General features: G+C 40.6%; 2 protein-coding genes across 2 annotated transcripts in view; both read right to left on the bottom strand.

The window, feature by feature from the left end:
* Positions 1-558: 558 nt before the first annotated feature.
* Positions 559-19,842, bottom strand: LOC148101639 (uncharacterized). Its single transcript, XM_087846610.1, has 4 exons — positions 19,561-19,842; positions 18,021-18,126; positions 6,668-7,432; positions 559-1,994 (listed from the first exon to the last, which is right to left on the bottom strand). Exons 2-4 carry the CDS (start codon positions 18,036-18,038, stop codon positions 1,440-1,442), a joined length of 1,338 nt encoding a protein of 445 aa, XP_087702736.1. The 5' UTR covers positions 18,039-18,126; positions 19,561-19,842; the 3' UTR covers positions 559-1,439.
* Positions 19,843-24,972: 5,130 nt separating this feature from the next.
* The window catches only part of LOC102798109 (uncharacterized), a 14,857-nt gene continuing 13,887 nt past the window's right edge, over positions 24,973-25,942 (bottom strand). Inside the window, exon 4 of the mRNA XM_087846599.1 lies at positions 24,973-25,897. Coding sequence (XP_087702725.1) covers positions 25,211-25,897 — 687 coding nt within the window. The 3' untranslated portion in view covers positions 24,973-25,210. The remainder of the gene's footprint in view (positions 25,898-25,942) is intronic.

Here is a 25,942-nt window from a genome sequence, read left to right as displayed (position 1 = left end):
CGATATGGCAGCCTTGCTTCTGTCAGTCTGCCCCAGGGCAGCTGTGGTTACAACTGTAGCTGCCTCCACCAGTGTGTGAATGTGAGAGTGAATGAATAGTGGAATTGTAAAACGCTTTGAGTGTCTTGAAAAGCGCTATATAAATGCAATCCATTATTATTATTTATGTCGTCTCAAACAGAAAGAGAGTGCCTGCAGTGCTTCCTTCTCTTGTATCTGCTCAAGGTATTTGTATAGAAACTGTGGCCTCATACAAATACCTATGTATTGTGATTGATGACAATCTTTCCTTTAAGCCACACCTTGACCATCTATTAAATAAACTGAGAAACTAATGTTCCTCTTTCACAGAAAGGAAAAAGCTTGTAGCTGCCACTTTTTTTGTTAACCGTTAAGACACCCTCTGTAAACTTTTGTCCTTATTTTCCTTGATGCTCATTTTGGAATTTTTAGTAAATTGCAGGAACCCCCAAGTCTCCTCCTCTGATAAACCTCCACCTGTACCAACAGTTAATATGAACATGAAATCATGGCCCAAACTACTTGTTGTCAGACCATTTCTTTATTTTTCACGTCAAACTGTTTTATAAAATACACTTTACACAGAGTTAATCAAATATAACTAATGCTTTAACAGTATCACTGTTTCACAATACAAACTTAAACCTAACAAGAAAACAGCTGCAAAACATGCAGCTCAAAATGCATTCACTAAACTACACGTGGATTTAAAGGATACAGTAAATACACTAAAGTGAAAGGAGGACCCAAAAGCAGAGGTTTGATAGAATTTGAATTAAGTAAAAGTAGTCTTTGTGATCGTTTCAATGGTCCTGATATGTGCTGCACATCAGCTAACCTTAACAATTCTTTGCTGCCACTGTGAATAAGAATGTGTTCTTTGCCTGATTAAATAAAGATTACACTCACTGCTCAATCTTCTGGTACAAACTGGTACTACATGGAAGTACAGCCCATTGCCAGTTTAGCTTGAGATTTTTTTCATTAAGTCAAAGCAGCTTTTGTTTCAAAGCTGTTGACAATTTAGTTTGTATTGGGTGCTGTAAGTGCAACTAGTGTGAAATTATTTGTGGTTGTGGGAGAAAGGGATTTAAGATTAAAGTTTAAAAAGATAACACATAAAATTACAATAAAACAAGGTGGGTTTTAAAACAGAGCATCAACATTTATCAAAGAAAAATTAAGTTGATCTATATATCCATAATTCCAACTTCTAAATTTAAGATTCAGGATTATTCACTGCAGGTCCAAATCAGAGCAACCTCATTAGATCCAAGGGTGACATCAGCTGACACACTTTTTATAGGAGATTCCAGCTGAACTCTGTGGAGCCTGATCTTGAGGTTTTTAAGTCTGACCCTGAAAACTGAAGGGGATCTTTCTTTTTCTTCAGATTCATTGTGATCCATTGATTTCAGTCATGCATGATCACGCTGATGTTTGCACAGAGCAGATAATGAAGTGAATGTTTTTGGACATTGGTAACAGTGAAACAGTTTATTTGCAGTGTGGGATCGTTTGTGTGCAGAGTATGAACTGAGATTCTTGAAGGTCTTGTCACACTGGTCACAGCTGAAGTTCCCTTCAATGTGTGTACCTTCATGAAAATTACGATGGCCTGAACTTGAGAAGCTTTTGTCACAGTGTCTGCACTTATATGGTTTCTCTCCTGTGTGGACTCGTTTATGCTCTTTAAGCTGATTTGCAGTGAAGAAAGATGAACCACACTGGTCACACATGTGCTTTTTAACGCCACTGTGATAAAGATAATGTTTTTTTAATTCACTTGTTGTGGGGAAGCCTTTCCCACACTCTTTGCAGTAATTCATGTTGTCTCCAGTGTGTCTACGTTGATGTAGTTTTAGGCTATCTGGATGATTGAAAGTTTTTCCACAAAGGTCACAATGAAACGCTTTCCCACCACCACAGCGACGACAGGGTTGAGAAGTGGATCCATCTGTGTCGCTCTGTTTCTAAACAAAGACACAAAGACAGTGTAAGTTATGATGATATTAAAACATCTATTGTTTCATATTGTATGCAAAACCAGCTGCTCACGGCAATATTTTTTAATTGATTTGATGGTCGCTGTAGAGGTTATAACAATCTCTTGAAGTTCTCTCTTGCTCTTTTATTTAACCTCCTAAGACACTCTTTCATGGCATACATTTTCAATTTCTCTTTGCTATTTGTGCTGATTGGGACCTAAAGAATGTAAAAAACAAAGAATTACCTAATTATTTCTTTTATCTGACTTTTGTTTCTGAGAAAAATGACATCCACATAACAGGACATGTGATAGAAAAGTAGCAGTATAGTTTATCCCCCAAAGAGGGATAAAAGGACCCCCTGATGACCTTCTACCTAATCATGAGTACAGTGTGAAAACGGGTGTGGGTCACAATCAGCCAGGGTTTCGGGTGAGCTCATTGTGAAACCTAGCCCCACCCTAACATGTGATTTCCTGAGGTCAGATGGCCCAGGGTGTGAGTCGGCATTAAGGCATCTGGGAAGGGAACTCAAAACTGAACTAGAAAAAGTTGCATTTCCTGCGAAAATGCAGTGTGAACGCCGTGTAGTGGAATCTGAAAACAGCAGAAGGAGAGCTATCTGTTGAAAACACTGTGTAGAAGCTGAACTCTGCTAAAAACTGCTTTATTTGAAAGACTACACTGAAGAGTTTCAAGAAAGCAGATTGCATGCAAGCAGGGAAGTCGTGAACGCAGCACTGATACCTGTCGTGATTTCGTTGAGTGAAGGACAAAGGTGTTTAATATTATGAAGAAGAAAATACGAAGACCAAGTGATATTATTTATATGTGCTATGAAGGAAAGAGTACTGTCGAGGATGACACCAAGACTCTTAACCTGAGGGGAAGGTGTGACAACAGTGTTATCAATGAATAATGAAAGACTTCTGGTTTGAACTTGACTCAGTTTTGATTTGCTGCCCACTTTATTGACATTAAGTTTAAGAAAGTTGTGAGTAAACCAGACCTTGGTTTCACTTAATCAGTCAGAAATTGATGTGGGTGGGAGAGTAGCTGTGGGTCTGGAAGATAAGTAGAGCTTGGTTTCATCTACACAGCAGTAAAAGTGGAAGTTATATATATTTTTTTGTAAATATTACGTAGAGGTAGGAAATAGAGGTAGATCGAGTATCCAAAAATTATTAAGTAATTTAGTATGAGTAGCATTACTTGAAGAGGAGTTTAAAAAGATAATTCAAGAGTAGGAAAGTAGTTGGTGAAAAGACTACTCAAGTACTGAGTAACTGATTGTAATGTGTAATTATATTTTTAATAAATGCAATCAAACAAAAATAAATACACAAATTTTAGTATTTTCAAATAGAATAAATGTAAAAACATCAACAGAATAAGGCAACAATTCTACCTTCCAGATTTCTGTTTTTCACATCATAAAGCTTTTTCAAACCAGCGACTACAGTAAATAATATAAATATATGAACGATGCAACCATTTTTAGTGGCAAGATATGCTATACAAATTATATTCACATTTACTTCAAATGGCACAGCAGCCTCAGAGAAACCATTTGAACGAGGCATCTTCAACATATGTACATACAAGGTGGCTCACTTTAACATAAATTGTATGGGTGTGCATTAGGGGTGCAACAATACACGTATCGGTATTGAACCGTTCGATACAGTGCTTTCGGTTCGGTATGCATATGTGTCGAACAATACAAAATGTTTAATTTATTTTATCAACTTTTCTTCTGACGATGCTGTCTGTGTTGAGAGCTCAGTGGGTTGCCGTTCGACTTATCTGCCTAGGCTGCACTGTCGAGCACAGATCCACTGAGCACAGGGCAAGCTAGCGAGACAGAAGCTAAGCTCCTTGCAACATGGCAAATTGAACCTCCCCCACCCTCATTCAGATCTGGCGTTTGGAACTATTTTGGTTTTCATGTGAAGTATGACCCTCATGGTAAGCGCGTCTTGGACAAAAGTAAAACAGTATGTCGGATGTGCCACGCAATGCTCAATTACATGGGTGGGAACTAGTGTGTTAGTGCAGTTAGCCCCACGCACGGGGCGATCCGCGTAAGCTCGTTAACGGAGATTTGAGGCGTTGTGGCGTTAACATAATTTTAACGAGATTAACGCTGACAGCACTAGTGGGAACACAATGAATAAGACTGCACATTTACACAGACATCAAAAACAACAAGCACGCATGCTACAAACCTTACCAGAGTCATTTAGACAGCTGTTAGCACATGATTCTCCTTATGGGGACCTGATATGTTTAATATGCTGCTGAGAATATAGCCCAGAAGAAGCGTATAGTAGAGCTTTTATTTTGGAAAGAGACATTTCTCTGTAATAAACTCTCTTTTCTAAAGATGAGTGATTTCTCAATCAGATAGATTTATTTTTTTTATTACTTTGTTGTTTCAGCAACATTAAATTTAAAAACTGTACTTTTGAGTTGAAATATATATATTTATATTTTTAATAAATGACAAATTAAAAAGGCATGAACATTTTTTTTGTATCGAAAAAATATCGAACCGTGACACCAAAGTATCAAACCGAACCGAACCATGAATTTTGTGTGTCGTTGCACCCCTAGTGTGCATCTATTTCAGCATATTTCGCAAAAATGTGCCATTTCTTCACTCAGTAAGGTAATGGTTAAGCTTCGGCAGCAGTTTGCTTTCAAAGTTCTTGCTTTGAAACTGTAACTGTTTAGCAGTGACAGGAGTCTGGCCTGACTAAAAAGTCCTTTACAAGCTCCAGATGCAGAAAGAGCTGTATTTGTTTTGATTGACAGCATCTTGATGTGAGGAAAGCTATGCAATAGATCCACTCCTCAAGTGAATGGACATGTAAGGTACCTCTCCCTGCTTCTGGCATCCCTGACCACGAGGATCCAAAGAAGTCTTACCAGATAGGCTGCCGTTTGTGCTGGCCTCACCCAGCTCTGTGTCTAGGTGATGTGTGATGAAGTTGAGACCCATGGAAAGATGTATGGTTTTCAAAAGAATTAGGTCTGGGCATTATAGTGCTGTATAGACTGCCAAGCTGTGGATATTTGGCATGAGAATTTTAATCACACTGGAGATGTTTTCTACCAACTGTTGTTGTAAAACAAAATCTTGGCCTTCATATCCCACACAAACAGTTTGCGATGAATTCCAGATTACATTTAAAATAAGAACAGGTGCAAGGCTAAGCAGAGCTAGCCAACAGATCCTCCTCACACCGTTTGGCTGTTACTCTGGCGAAAGACGAGGAAGACAGTGATGAAAACCGTGACTGTAGCTGCGATGTAGCCTCTAATCTTAAGGAATCGAGCTTGACACAGCTGCTGTAATATAAAGACTGACCTCCACTTAACTACAGGTAAAAAGAAATTTAGAGCAAACTTTCCATGACGTTTCGTCAGGTTAGAGGAGTTGAGTTTTTTCACGCTGAAATGTTGGTTTGTTTGGGCTCATATTGAAGGCACCACATTATGTAGCTGTTCTTTTGTTCTGTTCTTAAGCAAAACATCCTTTAAATATGAGGCCAAGGGTGTTTATCTTGAATTCTAGTGCAGACAGAAGCCTCTGCCACGTTTTCCTGTTTCTTCTTTCCATGTGTCCGCTAGTTTGAAAGGCTTGGGCCACTCTGCCCACCACAGTTTATAACTGGTCATGCGACTGCATGGCTACATTGCTTGGTAAAAGAGTTACATTAAACTCCACTGGTGGCATGATCCAATATTAGTAGTATTATCTAATGTGTGAAATTAATTACATTTTTAAAGTAACAATTTGAATATTGCCAAATATAGCTGAGTAAAAGTAGCGTTTCTTGAGGTGAAAAGTATGGTGCAATAAAGGTACTTTTTGAAGTACATTTTTTTCAAAAACCTAATCATGTAAATGTAACTCGTTACCACCCACGTCTGGAGATAGATAATAAAAATTAAGCGACACAGGACAGAGCCTTGGGGTACACCGGAATTAACTGGAGTAGATAGTGATCTGTGAGTGAGTAATTGAAGAAACTGAACGGCCAGAGAGATACGGGGTAAATCAGGGCAGTGCTGTACTGTTGGTGGCAGTAGATGCTAATCTATGACGAAGGATACGGTGAGAGATAGTATCAAAAGCTGCTATAAGGTCAAGGAGAATGCAGGTGGTGATGAATACAATATTTGAATTTTTAAAAAACCCCTCCACATTTTCTGGAAATATTTGTGGGTGTTTTTAATTGCCTTTTTGTACTGCTTGAACACTGAAGTGGCCCTCCAGTGAGATAATGGCCCACAGCACATTTAAGTTACGTTACATTACTCTAAATGAGTAATGTAGTGGAATACGTTACAAACTACTTTTTGGGGCATGTATTCTGTAATCTGTAGTGGAAAACAACACTGGTCACAAGATATTAACTCTCAAGCTGCTCTCTGATGCATCCATTGGAGTGTGAATGTTAGATAGACAGTAAGGTGAGAAACTTAAAACTTTACGTTTTTTCCAACATCAGGATAATTTCAGGAGATTTGTCTCAGATTTGACTGAATATTCTGTACATGAAGTTTTCATGTCTCATTTAGCTTTGAAATTAAAATCAATTCACAAAATACTTCAAAATAAGTGTGACTGTACAAAGAAAAATACATACCTCACAGTAAGTGCACTTGTAGAGTTTCTTTCTGGTGTGAATGTGTTGATGTTGTCTCAGGGAACGTGGCTCTTTAAAGGTCTTCTCACACAGGTCACATTTATAAGGTCTCTCCTCAGTGTGTTTAAACATGTGCTGCTGTAAATATTTGTATGTCACAAAGGTTTTGCCACACTGATCACAGAAGCAAAAATCCTTTTTGGTGTGAATACGTCGGTGAATATTACGGCTGAGCGGCCAGCGGAAGGTTTTTCCACAAATGTCGCAGCTGTACGCCTTAATTCCAGAGTGCGAAACTAGATGACTCCGTAAGTACCTACTGCGAGCAAAAGCTTTACCACACTGATCACAGCTGTATGGTTTAACTCCAGAGTGGGTAACTTGATGACTCTTTAAGCTTTTACTATGAGCAAAAGCTTTACCACACTGATCACAGCTGTATGGTTTAACTCCAGAGTGGGTAACTAGATGACTCTGTAAACTTCCATTGTCAGCAAAAGCTTTACCACACAACTCACAGCTGTGCGCTTTCATTCCAGAGTGAGTAACTTGATGACGTCGTAAGTGGCTTCTGTGATTAAAAGCTTTACCACACTGATCACAGATGTACGGTTTAAGTCCACTGTGGATGAATTGGTGTGTTTTTAAGTTGCCAGAACGGCTAAAATCCTTCCCACACTCCTCACAGGTGTATTTCTTTTCTCTTTTTTGTCTTTGAAGTTCATCAGCCTCCTGAGAGTGCTGACTTCCTGCTCCATGTTGGTCCTGAGGTGACAGAGATACAAACAGGCAGTGAGTAAAATGCAGTCGTGGAACAAACTGAACTTTCCAACGCCCTCCATCAGTTGAATCAAGGATGTTAACAAAAACATTGTAGGTGTGTTACCAACACATTCTTGGTGATAGTATCACATTATAATCAGATGCTACAATGAGAGTTGTACTTAAAATGCAGGGTTCATACGCCTTTTTTAGAGTAAAATTTAAACACTAATAATAATAATAATAATAATAATAATAATAATAATAATAATAATAACACTAATAATAATAATAATAATAATAATAATAATGGATTGCATTTATATAGCACTGTTCGGGGCCCTCAAAAGCGCTGTACAATTCCACTATTCATTCACTCTCACATTCACACACTGGTGGAGGCAGCTACAGATGTAGCCACAGCTGCCCTGGGGCAGACTGACAGAAGCGAGGCTGCCATATCGCGCCATCGGCCCCTCTGGCCATCACCACTTTAAGCACTTTCAAGGTCCATTTTGAAGCCCTTTCAGCACAACACTAAACATAAAAATAACAATGTATGTTTCACGTCACATCAACCCTGGTAAGACCATGTGAAAATTAAAAGAAATCATCCTTGGTTGACTTAAACGCTTTTGTTCCCTTTTTGTTAAAACTTACAAAAACGCACCACACAAAAATACTGCAAAAGGAAAAGGTCGTCTTGTATGTATATAGTGTATGAACTCAAAACACACATTTCAGTTAAAAAATGAAGATGTGCAAATGTGAACAAATCAACATGAGATATTCATGTCCTGTTGAAAAAAAACACCCCACAAAACAAGAAAACGGCACTGTAGTTGTCTTGTGAGGTGGTATAAGTCAATAACCACATGTATGTGTATTGCACGCATGTAACCCCCACATACTGTTCCAATTGGATTAGCCCACACAGGTACGGTGGCTCATAACAGACAAATGATGCAAAATGATAATTTAACCAAATGATCTACATCCTTTTCGTTTAGCTTTCAGCACCTGACAAAACTAAGTTACCCCTGCAAGAAAACATTTACACTGTTACAGGTCTTTCTAGACGTTATGTTTTTAAAGTGAATTTTAACCTAACAGTGTTTATGGTTGGACGAACCCCATACCTCAGTACAGCAACCAATCATTAGAAATGCAAACACCCAGTCAACATAATTTCTCAACATATTGACTTTAGACTGATTATACATACATGTGATGCCATTGTGTTTATCTTGGGTTAAGTCTGCAGATGTGACCTGCATATGTAATGTATGACGCCTGGTTTACAATCTCTTGGTCGGGTATTTGCACAGGCTTGGGAGATGATGCGCTCTGTGAGTCTTCATTTGAGCATGTGTGGTCCTGTGGTGTTTGTAGTGCGAGTGTAGAACTATCCAGAATGGTTGGTGTCCTGGCACTCAGGGTCATAGTCATGGAGCTATGGCGGCGGCGGCTCTGCCATCGGGAGGATGTGGCAGCGATTCCTCCTGTAGGTTCTTCTGTCGATCTGGATGATATAGGATCGTGGCTCGTTGCTCTTCCTTCCTACAGTTCCTAGCTTGTCATAGTCTTTTTCTGTCTGCATTCAGACCACTTGTCCTTCTTGCAATGGCTGCAGTGTGCAGCTGGACCTGTCCCATGACATTTTAGTGTGAGACTTTTGACACAAAGTCGGTCACTGATCTGCCCTGAGATCCTTTGTGACGAGCTCTAAAAGCTTGCTGCACACAGTAATCCCTGCGCATGTCTGATGAGACATGAGACGTTTGTCAGGGAGCCTAGTGTTGCAGGGAATGTTTCCAAGGTTTAAGAAGTCAAGAAAAAGTCAGTCCAATTTCTCTGTGATTTCTCCATGAGTTGTTTCTCACTATGTACTGCTCTCTCAGCAAAACCAATTGACTGTGGAAACTCTGGACTACTGGTCGAATGAGTGAAGTCCAGTTGCTTCGCAAAATAGTTGAACTGCTGACTTGTCTACTGTCTGCCATTGTCAGTAATGAGCGTGTGTGGTGCACCGCTGCTGTGGTTGAGTGACGGAGAAGGTTGATCTCAATCCATCTTGAACAGGAATCTACATAACAGGACCTGCTATTGTTTTCCATGCCAGGTGAAAATTTCTGGAGGTCTGTAGAGGTTCTGTCTGCTGATGCGCCTTAGTGCTGCTGCACACTGTGCAAGAGTGCAGCTCTTCCGTGATGTCTTTTGACATTGCCAGCCAAAAGATGAAACTTCTAGCTCTGCACTTAGTTGCTTCAATGCCTAGATGACCTTTGTGGACAATATTGGTGTATTCTTTGTGCAGGGATTGGGGAATCCTCCACGCTGAGCTCATCCCTGTATGGGAAAAAAAGGGGCTAGAGCGGGCTTGACTTGGCTCTCTCTGATGGACTATCCTCGCTGGATGACTGTGCTGAGGGCTTGTAGCACATCACTCACTGTCATCACTTCATAATCAGTGCGTTCAACTCAGCTTTGTGACAACGGAGCAAGTGGAGCTCTAGTCAGCAAGATACATGTGCTTTCCTTTTTTGTAGACTAGGCTGATGTCATAACTCTGTAGTCGGAGTAACATCCCCTGGAGCCAGGCAGGGGCGACATGGATGGGCTTTTTCATTACGGTCACCAGGGGTTGGTGGTCAATTGCTTTGACAATTGTCGCCTTTCCATAGACAGAATCTTTAAATTTTGTGCAGCCGAATACCATGGCTAAAAGCTCCTTCTCCATCTCAGCATATCGCGTCACTGTGTCCATGGGAGCATGCGATGCAAAAAACTTGCATGTGTTAGATACACATAGTCGAAAATTATTTTCTAGGACTCACGTAAACTTCCCCATTGTGAAAAGGTGCAAATCCTTGTTCCAGACATGCAGAGGTGCAAGGCAGATCAGGAGCAGAAATTTTGTTTCTAGACTTTGCGACTCATTTTATTTCTCTGTTAAGAAAAATATTCAATCAGATAGTTATTTGTGGTGAATGAAATACAGTTACAATTTCAACCCGTTTTAAGCACCACATCTAAAGTTCAAGCACTTTTCACACCTTGAAAGGACTATTAAAATCCAAGGATTTTCAAGGCTTTCAAGCAGCCCTACAAACTCTGAAAATTCTATTGTTGAAGAAATATTGATCACTGCAGAAACTCTTCAACTGCTTTTATTGTTATTTAAATGTTTGCTGTATTTTCTTGTAACTTCAGTGGCTTTTCTGTGTGAATGCAGATTCTGTATGTATGGTTTTATGTTCAATATACTTAAAATTGTTAATCTTATGGCTGTAATTAATATTTTTACATTTGATTTAATCAATTGTAAACCGTTTTAATGTTAAATAATAGTGATATTTCCAATTTATTGAACACATTTAATTAAATCCAAAGAGCGCTTTCCACATCCTTTCTGAGCATGCGCAGAGAATGAAAAAAATCTTCGCGCATACGCATTGACCTTCTTCATCTACACCACAGTGTGCTTTGGCCACGTGTCTGGAAAGAGGGATTAATCGCGATTCATCCGTTGGAGTTAAGGTAATTTCTTTGTATTTTTAATAGAATATAATTTAACCCTTTAAAACCGGTCAGAGCGGGCACGCTCCGTTTTGCGTAACTATTTTTAAATCCCAGTAGCTCTGCAACCGCGTAAGCTAGCGCAATAAATTTTTTTGCATATGAAACCGGAGGAGTTGTACTTACATCTTATGCCATCAGCTTGTCCTCGGTCACAGTTTCCTTCCACATATAGCTTTGCAAAAACTTCATAAAAAGCACTTGCAGCAACAAAAACATAATATTCCAGAAACACGCTTTGCCGATCTGATCAGCTGTTTGTAACACTTCCTACGGCCATCAGCACGAACTACTGCATGTCCGCCATGACCTGCCCGAAACCGGAAGCGACGTCATTTTCGCGGAAATGTAGTTTTTTCCCATCAGGGCCTCATGAGCCTATACTGGTGTTTTTAAAGTTATGTTTGACTTTATGACTTTCTGTGTGGTTTCTGGGATGCTTAGGACTCATATTGCACTGCTGGAAATAATTTATTTTGATGCATATGCTGCTTTTTTGCAAATTTGCATAATAATATTTATTTTCGTTTTTCCTGCAGTGTATAAAAATTGGTGTATTTAAAAAATAAAACTATGAAGACACTCAAAATAAATTTCCTGTGGTGGGAAACTATTTTGTGCAACTTTTTTGTATTTACAGTTTTGAGGGATAAGCCTCTTAAATTTCTCTAACTAGAAATACAGTGGGGCAAAAAAGTATTTAGTCAGCCACCGATTGTGCAAGTTCCCCCACTTAAAATGATGACAGAGGTCAGTAATTTGCACCAGAGGTACACTTCAACTGTGAGAGACAGAATGTGAAAAAAAAATCCATGAATTCACATGGTAGGATTTGTAAAGAATTTATTCGTAAATCAGGGTGGAAAATAAGTATTTGGTCACCTCAAACAAGGAAAATCCCTGGCTCTCACAGACCTGTAACGTCTTCTGTAAGAAGCTTTTCTGTCCCCCACTCGTTACCTGTATGAATGGCACCTGTTTGACCTCATCATCTGTATAAAAGACACCTGTCCACAGCCTCAACCAGTCAGACTCCAAACTCCGCCATGGCCAAGACCAAAGAGCTTTCGAAGGACACCAGGAAAAGAATTGTAGACCTGCACCAGACTGGGAAGAGTGAATCTACAATAGGCAAGCAGCTTGGTGTGAAAAAATCAACTGTGGGAGCAATCATCAGAAAATGGAAGACATACAAGACCACTGATAATCTCCCTCGATCTGGGGCTCCACGCAAGATCTCATCCCGTGGGGTCAAAATGATCATGAGAACGGTGAGCAAAGATCCCAGAACCACACGGGGGGACCTGGTGAATGACCTGCAGAGAGCTGGGACCAAAGTAACAAAGGTCACCATCAGTAACACACTACAACGGCAGGGAATCAAATCCCGCAGTGCCAGACGTGTTCCGCTGCTGAAGCCAGTGCATGTCCAGGCCCGTCTGAAGTTTGCCAGAGAGCACATGGATGATACAGCAGAGGATTGGGAGAATGTCATGTGGTCAGATGAAACCAAAGTAGAACTTTTTGGTATAAACTCAACTCGTCATGTTTGGAGGAAGAAGAATACTGAGTTGCATCCAAGAACACCATACCTACTGTGAAGCATGGGGGTGGAAACATCATGCTATGGGGCTGTTTTTCTGCCAAGGGGACAGGACGACTGATCCGTGTTAAGGACAGAATGAATGGGGCCAAGTATCGTGAGATTTTGAGCCAAAACCTCCTTCCATCAGTGAGAACTTTGAAGATGAAACGAGGCTGGGTCTTCCAACATGACAATGATCCAAAACACACCGCCCGGGCAACAAAGGAGTGGCTCCGTAAGAAGCATTTGAAAGTCCTGGAGTGGCCTAGCCAGTCTCCAGACCTCAACCCCATAGAAAATCTGTGGCGGGAGTTGAAAGTCCGTGTTGCTCGGCGACAGCCCCAAAACATCACTGCTCTTGAGAAGATCTGCATGGAGGAATGGGCCAAAATACCAGCTACTGTGTGTGCAAACCTGGTAAAGACCTATAGTAAACGTTTGACCTCTGTTATTGCCAACAAAGGTTATGTTACAAAGTATTGAGTTGTATTTTTGTTATTGACCAAATACTTATTTTCCACCCTGATTTACGAATAAATTCTTTACAAATCCTACCATGTGAATTCATGGATTTTTTTTTCACATTCTGTCTCTCACAGTTGAAGTGTACCTCTGGTGCAAATTACTGACCTCTGTCATCATTTTAAGTGGGGGAACTTGCACAATCGGTGGCTGACTAAATACTTTTTTGCCCCACTGTATATGTAAAAAAAAACAAAAACGATTTTCAATTTTTTTGTAGTTTATTGCACTTTTTTGCAATTTATGTAATTACTATGCACTTAATGCAGACATATTATTAAAATTTGGGCTATAATGGTTGTATTGATTTATAGCAACTTGAAATGCTCCCAAAAATGGCTCCACAGCATGTAAAAATATAATATAAGCTCTGGCGGACTTGGTTCTATGGTAGGTCTTAAAGGGTTAACTAGTACTTTGTGATAATATATGGGGTATATTTTTCAGGTTTTAGGTTTTAGCATTTTGCTAGCATTGGAAACATTTGTTTGCATATTCGACGTTACTGCACATCTGAATATTCCCCAATCTGTGTTTAAAATTTCATTAGAACTCCAAATAGCGCACTTATTTTATTTGTTTTATTGCAGTATCAAGTTAGCAGAACGTTAGCTATCCACTGCTTGCTTAGCTTCGCCTGTGTGAATGTGTCATGCCGGCGAAGCTAAGTGAACTGAAGATTTTATGAGTAAAAGCGAACAAGAATTGGGATAGATGTGCAGTGATGGTTGACGAGTCCATACTCGCTGTTTCACCGAAGAGAACCGCGAGCTGTGTAGTTTGCCTATCTTCACGCAGCGAGTCTCAAAGAGACCTCTGAAGGTGACCCCCACATGCCCCCCAAAGTAAAATCAAGTATACTGGGTGGTTAGTGCTCCGTTTGTGTCGGTTCGTGCTTGTAAAATCATCGTTTGTATCGCTATGGTGGCAAAGTGATTACACTTTTATTTCATAGGTCATTCAGAGTTCACCAGCCCCCCAAGCAACACGAAAACGAATCAGGTGGCTGCAAAAGAGTGCCTCACCCATGCAGTACGAAAATCACAAAATGCACAAATTTTACACTTTAGTTGTAAAAGGAAACAAATTCTAAATAAAATTCTGAATCTCTGACGTGTATCATGTTAGCAACGTCCTGTTTTCCCCAAATTTTTCGTTCCATTGGTGCTGCCCTTCTCACAACACAATTTAGCTGCACTAAGCTGAAAAGACATCAGCTCGATGCAGCTTCACAGATGGACCACGAAGGAAATCCCCTTTATCCCACCCCAAAGCAACACGAAAATGGCCCAAAATAGGCCAAAACATGCCACAAAATCTTCTGCTTAGTTAGTGCTTGTTTGTGCCGGTAAAATTAACATTTGTGCTGCTACGGTTTTCCAGTTATTAATGTTTAACTTTATTTGCGATGACGTCACATGCGTCAAGCACCCTCCCCGTGCTTACGAGCATTTTGTGGCATGTTTTGACCTATTTTGGGCCATTTTCGTGTTGCTTTGGGGTGGGATAAAGGGGATTTCCTTCGTGGTCCATCTGTGAAGCTGCTTCGAGCTGATGTCTTTTCAGCTTAGTGCAGCTAAATTGTGTTGTGAGAAGGGCAGCACCAATGGAACGAAAAATTTGGGGAAAACAGGACGTTGCTAACATGATACATGTCAATTTGTGCATTTTGTGATTTTCGTACTGCATGGGTGAAGCACTCTTTTGCAGCCACCTGATTCTGCCAGTCCATCTATAAATGTTTTAGGTGGCATGTTGGAATAACTTTTCTGTCAATTTAAAAATCTTTTTTTTTTTTTAATCGTAATTGATTTTACACATTCCCATCTGATTAATCGATTCCCCCCCCCCCCATTTTTTTCTTTATATTAAACCTGGACAGCACCAGGAGGTTTTGTTTGGGATTAGATCAGGTTTGGTCTGGATTTAGTCCTGTTTTTAACTTGACTATTTAAAATTTTTATTTTTGAACTTTGTAGATCAATGCAGAGTTCACCCGAATCACCACAGTTCCACTGCTGTCCACAATCATGAGTAGTCTTGACCAGTACTCTGACCAGTTGATGAAGATTCTATAAAAAAAGGAGGGGAAACAGCGCGGCGGATCACAGCAGCGCTGTCTGCGATTTCACAGGTATTCTGTCTTGTTAAAATGTTCTGTAACTAATAGATTAATTGCAGGTTGATCTCAGGTCTGGTTATGAACCTGTCTTTATAACTTTCTTGGGTTATTTTATGCTTGTTCTATCCTGGGCTACACTTCTCATCTTGGTTTTGTGTTATATTCTGTACTTGGTCCTGCAGAACTAAGTAACTCATGCCATAAGTGCCGCTGCTGGCATTGTAGCCTTTTTATCTTCTTTTTTTTGTTACTCTTTAATTGCCCAAAGGAATAATTAACTACACTGAGAAAAGACAAAGCCAGACAACAGACAACTCAGTGACACAATAGATTATTTTTTTCACTCAAACTTGGTATAAATACTGCAAATGTGGTGGTAGCCCGCAAACCTCATATTAATGTGACAGTGTGTAGTTTTTGTCATTAATTTCTGGAAATATCTATTGAAATGTTTTTGATTCCTTTGAACAACACTCCTATGCAACTACACTTTTCTTCCTACTTTCGGGAGGTACACCGAGCTAAAGCAGCGTATTCCACGACCCAATGTATCGCAATCAGTGTAATTGGACTCCCAATGGCAGAAAACTACACACTGTCACTTAAAATATTGGAATAAAAGCTGCTTTGCCCTTTAGTATATTTTGGAAAAGCAGACATTTGTGAAAGTAGGTGTCTGCTGTGCATCCAGTTAAAAACCATACATCTAGATTTTCAACTAGCAGGCTATGTTACATTACTGTGACATTGTTTCTCCCTGCAAGTTGTGAAATGAGGATTAGAAATTCATCTTTATAGGGAAAAGCATGTTTAAAATTATTTAGGAACAATTATGAATTGGTTAAACAACAATAAAAATTGACTTTAAGTTCTGTGGGGGTCTCTACAAACATCAAAAAAGTCATTGCCATGCATGTGTTTTGTTTAGAGTTCGCGAATCGAAGCGTGAATGCATCTTTAAAGCTTATTTAGCCGTTATTTGACCGTGGCTCAGGGGGTTGGGAAGCGTATCTGTAACCTGAAGGTCACCGGTCCAATCCCCGGGCTCTCTGTCCTGGTCGTTGGGCAAGACACTTTACCCTACCGCCTACGGATATGGCAGCCTCGCTTCTGTCAGTCTGCCCCAGGGCAGCTGTGGCTACAACCGTAGCTGCCTCCACCAGTGTGTGAATGTGAGAGTGAATGAATAGTGGTGAAAAAGCGCTTTGGGTGCCTTGGAAAGCGCTATATAAATGCAATCCATTATTATTTTGTTTCCATTCACTTACATTGTTTTATGCTAAACTAAAGAAAATAACCCTGTTCAGCAGAATATTAGAATATAATACTCAGAATATCTTATTAATATTGTTATTAACAACAATAATATTAATAATAATATTATTAATAATATTACAAATTTGGCACTGATCCATCTGAGTGAGGTGTAAATCAACTCTTCCATCAGTGTAGAGGGGAAAATATTCACCAGTGTAGCAGGTAGCATCCAGCTGCTGCTGGACTCCAACCCTTCATCTTACAGCCATTTTATTGTTTTTGTCGTCCTTTCCGTTACAACTCACACAACTATTGGAAATGCCTCCTCCTTGGCCAACTTGGTTATTTACTCCAAAGTCACATTTTATCTCAAGAGGGTATGAGACTTCCTGTTTGCCCTGGGAATGTTCGCAAGAAAAATGTGCTCATAGGGTGTTTCGTTAGCGTTGTGTGGCCATACACCACACATGGTAGGGGCACCCACAAGTGTCCATTTTCTAGTTTTGTTTTTGTCATTCGATACGTGTGCGGTCTGGAACTCTCTCGACTGTTTGAAACTCCTGCCGTGTGAACCGGGCTTAACGGTGTGCACCGCTGCATGCTCCTTCTGCCCTCTCTCCATGTTTCATTTCTCTTTTTCTTGGTCTTTATTTGGTGATAGTCTTAAATCCACACTTCAGGGATCTGTGTAATTAGGGTAGTGTGGATCATTTATCTAAAATGGAGTGAATAGACAGATGATGGGATGACCAAAATACAACGGATTTAAAATATTTCTGTCCTTTTTAGGATTTCAACGTGATGGAAGCTGAAGAGCTCGAGAGGATGGATTTTTGGTGTTTATAAAATAATCCACAAAGGAGCACAGTCTGATGACTCCCTTGAAGATGTTGGAATCATTATCGAGAGATGCACCGTCTTGCAGGATCTTCACGATGTGGCGATACACCAATATTGTCCACAAAGGTCATCGAGGCATTGAAGCAACTAAGTGCAGAGCTAGAAGTTTCATCTTACGGAACAGGACTTTAATATCACCAACCATTCCCATGTTATTATGGTGTATCCATATAAATGGCCCACCCTGTATATCACAAAATGATCCATTTTCTGTAAATTCTCTGAATTTCACACAAGTCGCCCAGCTGAAGACACTGTAGCTGGACTCGAGTGTTTTGATGATGCATGAAGCTATAAATTTTTAGACATAAGTTGTAACGGCCGCCATCTTCTTCGTGAGTATTTATTAGATGGCCGCTTGTGGGGGAAAGCCTGTTCTGATGTTTGAGTCTAAGGTTTATTTTGACGGCTCTTTTTTGCTTCTCATCCGTAAACTCTCTCCGTACTCTTTCATGTGATTCTTGCATAGGTGATAAAAGAGAAAAAAATAAATACTGCTGTAAACGGTGTATATTGCAACACCACGAAACAAATGATAGCCCATAATATAAAAGATAGATATCGTCATTCGATATATATTTCATCATGTTGCACAGCCATAGATTTAACTGAGATATTTTTCTCACCTCCTGTGTTGAAGTCATTGTTTCCTCTGTAGTGGCTGAGCTGAGTCCAAAAGGCTGAAACTGTTCCTCTGCTGCTCCACCAGACTCTTCTCCTCCTGTTACTCAGCTGGGACACAAAAAGTATAGATATGTATTTTATCCCTGACAAGAAGAAGCAGAGCAAATAAACATTACTACACTCAGTGACAACAATACCTATGAACACACACAACAGCAGCCCCTGTCGCACAGTTTTTGCATTTGCGCTCTCAACGTGTTGCTCGCACTCAACTCTTTCTCTACACCGTTATGGAGTAAGAGTTGTGTGTGTGTGTGTGTGGATAATAGCAAACACTGAAATACATTTTTTGCACGCAGGAATGAATTTTGTTCACTCAAATTCAGCTTTTCTTCACTCAAAATAAATTTCTCCTCAAAATACAACACTTGCACCTGCAAACTTTTTTTTATGTGCGCTCAGAATAGGGGCACAAAAATAACGCCATAGTCAGCCTCCAGTTAACAACAGTGGTGAGAAACTGCACTACTGAACCTCCACTGACTGAGTAACTGCAGCTTGGTGCTTCATTATAACTTCATGGCAGGAAGTGTTTCAGAGTGGGGACAGAGACGGTTTCAAAGTTCAGCTTTAGTGAGGCTAAACTCCAAAACCTGTTTTCAGCTAATGACTCTGCTTCTGTCTGGAAAACAATCAGACGGTGAACCAACCACAAACCTAAAGACCCCACTGCACCAACAATTCACAGCTGAACAGCTCCTGCTGTGGATTCTACCAACAATGACGTGATCATTACTTCTCTCCACCCTCCATAGGTTCTCTCCATACATGACAATCGTGACTCTTTAAGAAATAAAAACCCCACAAAGCAACATGTTGTTTTTAAAGTGCTACATAAACAAATCATGGTTTGGTAAAGCAGGTGGACGAGAATCAGAGTCTCCATCATAAACCACAGGTGGACAAAAATAAATAAATAAAATCCAACATTCAATCCACAACACGATAAAAACATTCTTCTTCCAAATCACCAAGAGCTGCACATTAACCACCACAATATATTTTATTCTCTGTGCTTTCAAATATGAACACTGTTTACTTTCATCTGTTTCATTCGTTTTGTTAACATCTTCCTGTGCATCACTTTACAGCAGCCAGACTCATTGAAATGAGACTTTGTAGGAGTTCACTTCCTCTCATGTGTTCATCCACAGCACCTGGACAATAAAGTTATTGTGACCCTGATACTGCAGCAGATCGCTCTGATTTCCTGTTATCACTTCAAATAGAAATGAGGCTGTAGAGGTTTGGTGCAGGCAGAAAAACAGCTGCAGGAACAATGAAAAGACTTTTCTGCTCCAACTTCTCCCAGCATGCTGAGCTAATGATTAGTTGGTGTTTTTCTCCAAACACTCTCTCACTCTTCTCTCAACGTGTTCACAATAAACTGTGAACAGACACCGAGGAGAGCAGCAGAAGACCTCATTCAGGAGCTAAACTCAACATGAACTGAACTCACAGTAAAGTTAGCTCGGTGCTTACCTTTAGATGAGCCCACAAACCGAGAGAAACTCCGTGATGAAGCTGGAACTCTTTCCAAACACAGGAAACAGATCAGGGAGCAGAGACCCACGTGGTTCACGCTAATCGCAGCTACGATCCAGGAGACAAGGGTGGGCAGATCGATGCAGATATCGACCAGGACGTTGGTAGTAATATATGATCGATACTTTAGTTTGTTTCTCTCCTCTAAGTTCACTACTTTACTCCCGTTTCATGAAAAAGCAGCTCTCTCTGCTCGACTCCTCTCCTGCGCGCACACACTTTGCTCCGCCCCCTTCTTCCTGATCTGCTTTGATTCGATGCTGTTTGGACACGTGACGCGAAAAAGATGGCCGATCCTATATTTTTTAAAATAACTTTTATTTGTCAACAACAATATAAACATATAAGGCACCATTATTTATCCATGCATCTAAATACACACGGTTGAGCATCACAACAAGAGAAAAAGAGACATAAAAAGAAAAGTAGGAGAAAAAACAAAAAAAGAAAGAAAAATGCAGAATGTGAGAACATAGACACAAACAGTGTGAACAGAAAGGGAAATCATGATCCACATCTCAGATAGAGAGGAGGCCTCCTTTTAACATAAATAGAACTTATTGAATAGAAATATAAGTTTAGGGGCTTTCTTGTCATTTACGTGTTTCAGCGATGTGAGGGAAGTTGCCCCCCCCCCCCCCCCCCCCTTCTTCAAATCCAATAAAAGTGGTATAAAACGTTTGTGCTACGTTTGTGCTGGTTTGTGCTGCTAAAATTGTCGTTTGCGCTGCTTCTGCTTAAAGATATTACTAAAAATGTAAAGGTCAAAAGGTTAACCAGCCCCCAAATCCCAAATCAGACAAAATTGATATCAACCATTTGTGCTACGTTTGTGCTGCAAAATATTTTGTTTGTGCTGCTATCAAGCGTTGGAGATAGTCCTTAAGAGATTACAGGATCACCCCAACCTCAGCAACAGGACCACTCTCAGCACTGATCAATTGTGTTTGCTTTTGGAACTATGTCTTCATTCCACCTGTTTTGCATAAGGGTCAGTACTACAGGCAGAAACATGGGTGTGCCATGGGTTCCCCAGTTTCACCGATTGTGGCCAATTTGTGCATGGAAGAAGTGGAAAATCGGGCTTTGTTATCTGTCATGGCAGGTTACGCCAATGTGTTTGGAAACAGGACACAAAAGCAGATACAGTAGGAGACGGAACTTAACTTAAACCAAAAGACAGCGTTTATTAAGGCTGATGAGGAAAAAACACACACCATGAACGCTGAGCTAAAAACAGAAACTAACTACTAAACTGAGAACAGGCTATGACAACTGAACTATGAAACTGTGACCAAACTATAAAAGTTATGACGAGACTATGGTGTAGCAAAACAGACGACCTGACAATGAAACACAGAAAACAGAGGACTTAAATACACAGGAGGTAATGTTACGAAAAGCAGTTTCACCCCGGTTCTTTTTTATTCTTTGGGCATCCAGAGACGGCACTGGACTCAGCAGTCATTTTTACAAAAACCTTTATTCATCTTTATTCATCTTCAGTTAAGCATCTTCTAGAAGGGAAAACGTGCAAGGCCGGTGTCCCTCTGCAAATCTTCAGTGAGAACACATGGAGAAACAGCTGACTGAAATTAAAAATAATGATGTCACAGGGACGAAACTGGAGCGGTTCACAGCCGAGTGTGAAGCAGCGGGAATGAGGATCAGCACCTCCAAATCTGAGGCCATGGTTCTCAGCCGGAAAAGGGTGGAGTGCCCACTCCGGGTCGGGGATGAGTTCCTGCCCCAAGTGGAGGAGTTCAAGTATCTCGGGGTCTTGTTCGCGAGTGATGGGAGAAGGGAGCCGGAGATCGACAGACGGATTGGGGCTGCAGCTGCAGTAATGCAGACGCTGCACCGGTCCGTCGTGGTGAAGAGGGAGCTGAGTGTAAAAGCGAAGCTCTCAGTTTACCGGTCGATCTACGTCCCTACCCTCACCTATGGCCACGAGCTGTGGGTAGTGACCGAAAGGACGAGATCGCGGATACAAGCGGCGGAAATGAGCTTCCTCCGAAGGGTGGCTGGCATCTCCCTTAGAGATAGGGTGAGAAGTTCGGCCATCCGGGAGGGGCTCAGAGTAGAGCCGCTGCTGCTCCACATCGAAAGGAGTCAGCTGAGGTGGTTTGGGCATCTGATAAGGATGCCCCCTGGGCGCCTCCTGGGTGAGGTGTTCCAGGCATGTCCCACCGGGAGGAGGCCCCGGGGCAGACCCAGGACACGCTGGAGAGATTATATCTCTCGGCTGGCCTGGGAACGCCTTGGTGTTCCCCCGGATGATGGATGGATGGATGGATGTCACAGGGAAGTGAAGCTAAAACACTGATAAAAACACACCAGACTCTTTCAGAATAAAACAAGAAACTGAGAAAAATACAATAATCAATAAAATAAAACAAAAATACACAAAACACTGCGTCTCAGACCCTGTACTGTTACGTTCCTAGTCTAGGCGTGTAATAAACTCAACAAGAAATTGGACCCACTCATGCACCACCCAAGAAAGAACACAAACAGTAGTATCTTTTAAATTGTTAAGCAGCCATTTATTTGCTTCAGCAGTGAGCAGTGCCTAAAATAACGAACAAAACTCCCTAATTGTCCCTGTGCTTTCCTGCACAAATGAAAACCAACCAAAAGACAATTCACTTACCCAACTTTCTAACAAAAAACAGGAGAAAACTTAATCAACAAAAATGGCTTCTCACGCCTTCAACAGCTTCTTCAGACTGAAGAAGTCACTTGGATGAAACGTTTCTCCTACTGAAAACGCTACGTCCAGATGAACAGAATCAACTTTTGGGATTTATTTACCTGGATGATTAAGCACGCATAAAGACCTTATTTTAGTAATATTTTTAAAATGATAGCAACACAAACTAAAGATTTTGCAGCACAAACGTTTGATACCACTTTTGTTGGATTTGAAGGGGGGTGGGGGGGGGGGGCTGGCAACTTACTCGAGAGCTTAAAATCATTCAGCCACCTGTTAATACATGGTTTAGCTTTGAAATGTCTACATTTGTGAATAAAACATTTCCCAGTAACAAGACAGTCCCAATCAAGTTATTTCCCAAAGTAAATTGTGTTTTTCCCTGTTCAGTTCCTTGCACAATTTTATGGTAAAGTCTCTCATCTTTCCAAGTGAGGGGGCCATTTGTATTTTGTCTATATTCATCCTAGAACATACTTGAACTCCTCCACTTGGGGCAGGAACTCATCCCCGACCCGGAGTGGGCACTCCACCCTTTTCCAGCTGAGAATCATGGCCTCAGATCTGGAGGTGCTGATCCTCATTCCCGCTGCTTCACACTCGGCTACCTTATCGTGGTACAATTCATCATTGTAGAAATTCATAGCATGTAAACAATAACATAGCGCACAGTGTGACATCAAAAAAGAACACACCTTGGACATTGTGTGACTAAATCGCTGTATTCTTCGTCCACAGGTAATCGCAAATCATGGCAAGAGTTCTTTTTCAGTTTTCAGTGATTCAAAACACCGTTTATGTGTGGATAAAAGGCCCATACAAAAACCCCATTTTCAAAAATTCCTGTGTAGATGTGGAAGTAGTGTAAATGGTGTAGTAGTTTATTATACTGATACCTGTACTTTATTGCATTTTACTTTTATTTGCATAATTGTGCAGGGGGGGCGGGCGGGCTTTTGGAAAACAAAGGGAGGCCAAGTGAAAAATGTTTGGGAACCACTGAGTTACCCAATGATCCTCTTCATCGGTTTTATAATTCCCCCTGGGAATTTATTGAAACAAATTGCAACTTCTCCAGATCGATTAGAGCCATGGCTGAAAAGAATCTGATTTCCTGTGTACTCTTCTCATAAGTGATGATTTTCACAACCACACAACTGAAATAATTTGGTAATATTCATTCATGTTTACCCTTCTGTCTAATTTTTTGCATCCAGTTAATTTACCAAATTAGACGGGGGATTATTCTTGTATTATGTTTAGCTATTGTCTCTGTGGTTTCCACCTTTGATGTTTAAAGTTGCTATATAGGTTGAGCGGTCTCTCATTTGTGCAGGTCACTTTGTTGAGTTATATTTTATACATTGTAGAATTCTGTGTACGATCCCACTTAATTCTTAAAACAACTTATTTTCGTGATTGTGTATTTTTGAAGTAACCTAGTCTTTTTTGGGGTACAATAAAATCCACATTTTGAAGATTACCCCTGTCACGTCCCCTGGCTAGTCTAGGGGTTTTGAAGGGACTCCCTGTCTTCTTGGCTGCTTGGCCACTGACATCTTAGTATCTTGTTCATCAAGATTTTTCCAATGGTTAAAAGCTGAAAGACTGAGTAACATCACACCAATGTGTACTGAAAGGTTTTAATTTTTATGTTTTTACTTATTTGGTGTTTTTTGTAGGGTCTTTACCTTACCATATAAATGACCTCGAGGTAACTGTTGTTGTGATTTGGGGTTATATAAATACAATTAAACTGGAATTGAACTAATTTTCTCCTTCATATTAATAATAAACTATTCGTGACATTACCTGTGGCGGATGGATTTTGTTCATTTGGTGCTACTCGTTGAGGTGCAGGTGATGTCGATGGGTGATCAGTAGATCTCTCCAGTGTGTGCCTCATGAGCTGCACATTCAGCAGTCAGTCGTCACACTGCATTGTGTGCTTTGTCTTCACTGAGGAAACTAATGGTTTTAAATCTTGGATGAAGCAGTGTGGACAGTGACAGCTGAGCTCTCTAGGGTGTAGGGTCTTGTCAAAGGGTTGCAGACATGTTCTTTCCCAGTTGGTTTGCTGTCACATTGGTGGTATTGCCCTGTATTTCCTGAGTCGTATGAAGCAATATTTTTATGAATGGAATGAACATTGACCCCATGACTTTCTTCTGCTGGGACATTTCCACTGTTGGCATTTAAAATGGGTTGATCACTGTGAAGCCAGTGCTGTTTTTTTCATGGCCCTTAGAAGAGGATTGACTTCTGAGTGATGCCAGAACTTCTCCAACTGTCTCCAATATGATTGCTGTAGCATCAAGAAGATGCTGTTCTAGTGCCTGTTTTAGGTCAGCAGTCATGCTTGATCTAAAATAGGCCACCACTTTCTGTGCAGTTCCTCTAGGCCAGGTGTTTGATTTAGAGATTTTTAACCACTAAATTTAGTGCATGTGCAATGCACACAACATGCCTTATGGATACATGTCTGGCAGTGGCTGTCATATATTTTGCAGCATCGCTTACAAGGCAGATAATCTTTCCCTCAATGGCCCTGTACCATCAGAGACGTCTTAGCAGTTGCAAGGTTACACCTGGAGGACTCATTAACAGGGCACAGTTAAAAATGTTTAGTAGGTTTAATCAGCAATATGCAGACATCTGACAATAAAGAAAGTGTGAAGGTGAGTGATTAAACAATGACATGACTCAGGTATAAGTGCTTCTTCAGGAAAGACTTTTCTTCAATTAAAATCTCTCAAAGAAAAAAGAAAACACTTGATGTACACATCTATACTTGCAACTTCCTTAGTTTAAGATCCAGGTTTATTCACTGCAGGTCCAGAAATCAGAGCTACTTCATCAGATCCAAGTGTGACATCAGCTGACACTCTTTACAGGAGACTCCAGCTGAACTCTGTGGAGCCTGACCTCAAGGTTTTTAAGTCTGACCCTGAAACCAGAAGAGGATCTTTCTGTCTCTTCAGATTCTTTGTGATCCAATGATTTCAGTCCTGCATGATCACGCTGATGTTTGCACAGAGCAGATAATGAAGTGAATGTTTTTGCACATTGGTAACAGTGAAACAGTTTATTTACAGCATGGGATCGTTTGTGTTTGGAGTATGAACTGAGATTCATGAAGCTCTTGTCACACTGGTCACAGCTGAAGTTCCCTTCAATGTGTGTATCTTCATGATCATTACAACCACTTGAATGTGAGAAGCGTTTGTCACAGTGTCTGCACTTATATGGTTTCTCTCCTGTGTGGTCGTGTTTGTGTGATGTAAGATGACCTGCAGTGAAGAAAGATGACCCACACTGGTCACAGACGTGGTTTTTAACCCCACTGTGACAGAGTTTGTGTTTTTTTAATTCACTTGATGTGGGGAATCCTCTCCCACATTCTTTACAGTAGTTCATTTTGTCTCCAGTGTGTCTGCGTTGATGTAGTTCTAGGCTTCGCTGATGAATGAAAGTTTTTCCACAAAGGTCACAACGAAACTCTTTCCCACCACCACAGCGGTGACAGGGTTGAGAACTGGATCCATCGGCTTTGCTCTGCTTCTAAACAAAGACACAAAGACAGTGGAAGTCAGAGAATTCCTTCAA

Source organism: Neolamprologus brichardi, chromosome 9 (genome assembly GCF_056152115.1).
Source record: "Neolamprologus brichardi isolate AB-2024 chromosome 9, ASM5615211v1, whole genome shotgun sequence".
NCBI lineage: Eukaryota > Metazoa > Chordata > Actinopteri > Cichliformes > Cichlidae > Neolamprologus > Neolamprologus brichardi.
Note: the sequence above shows the minus strand (reverse complement) of the source record. Positions and strands in the feature narration are given on the sequence as shown.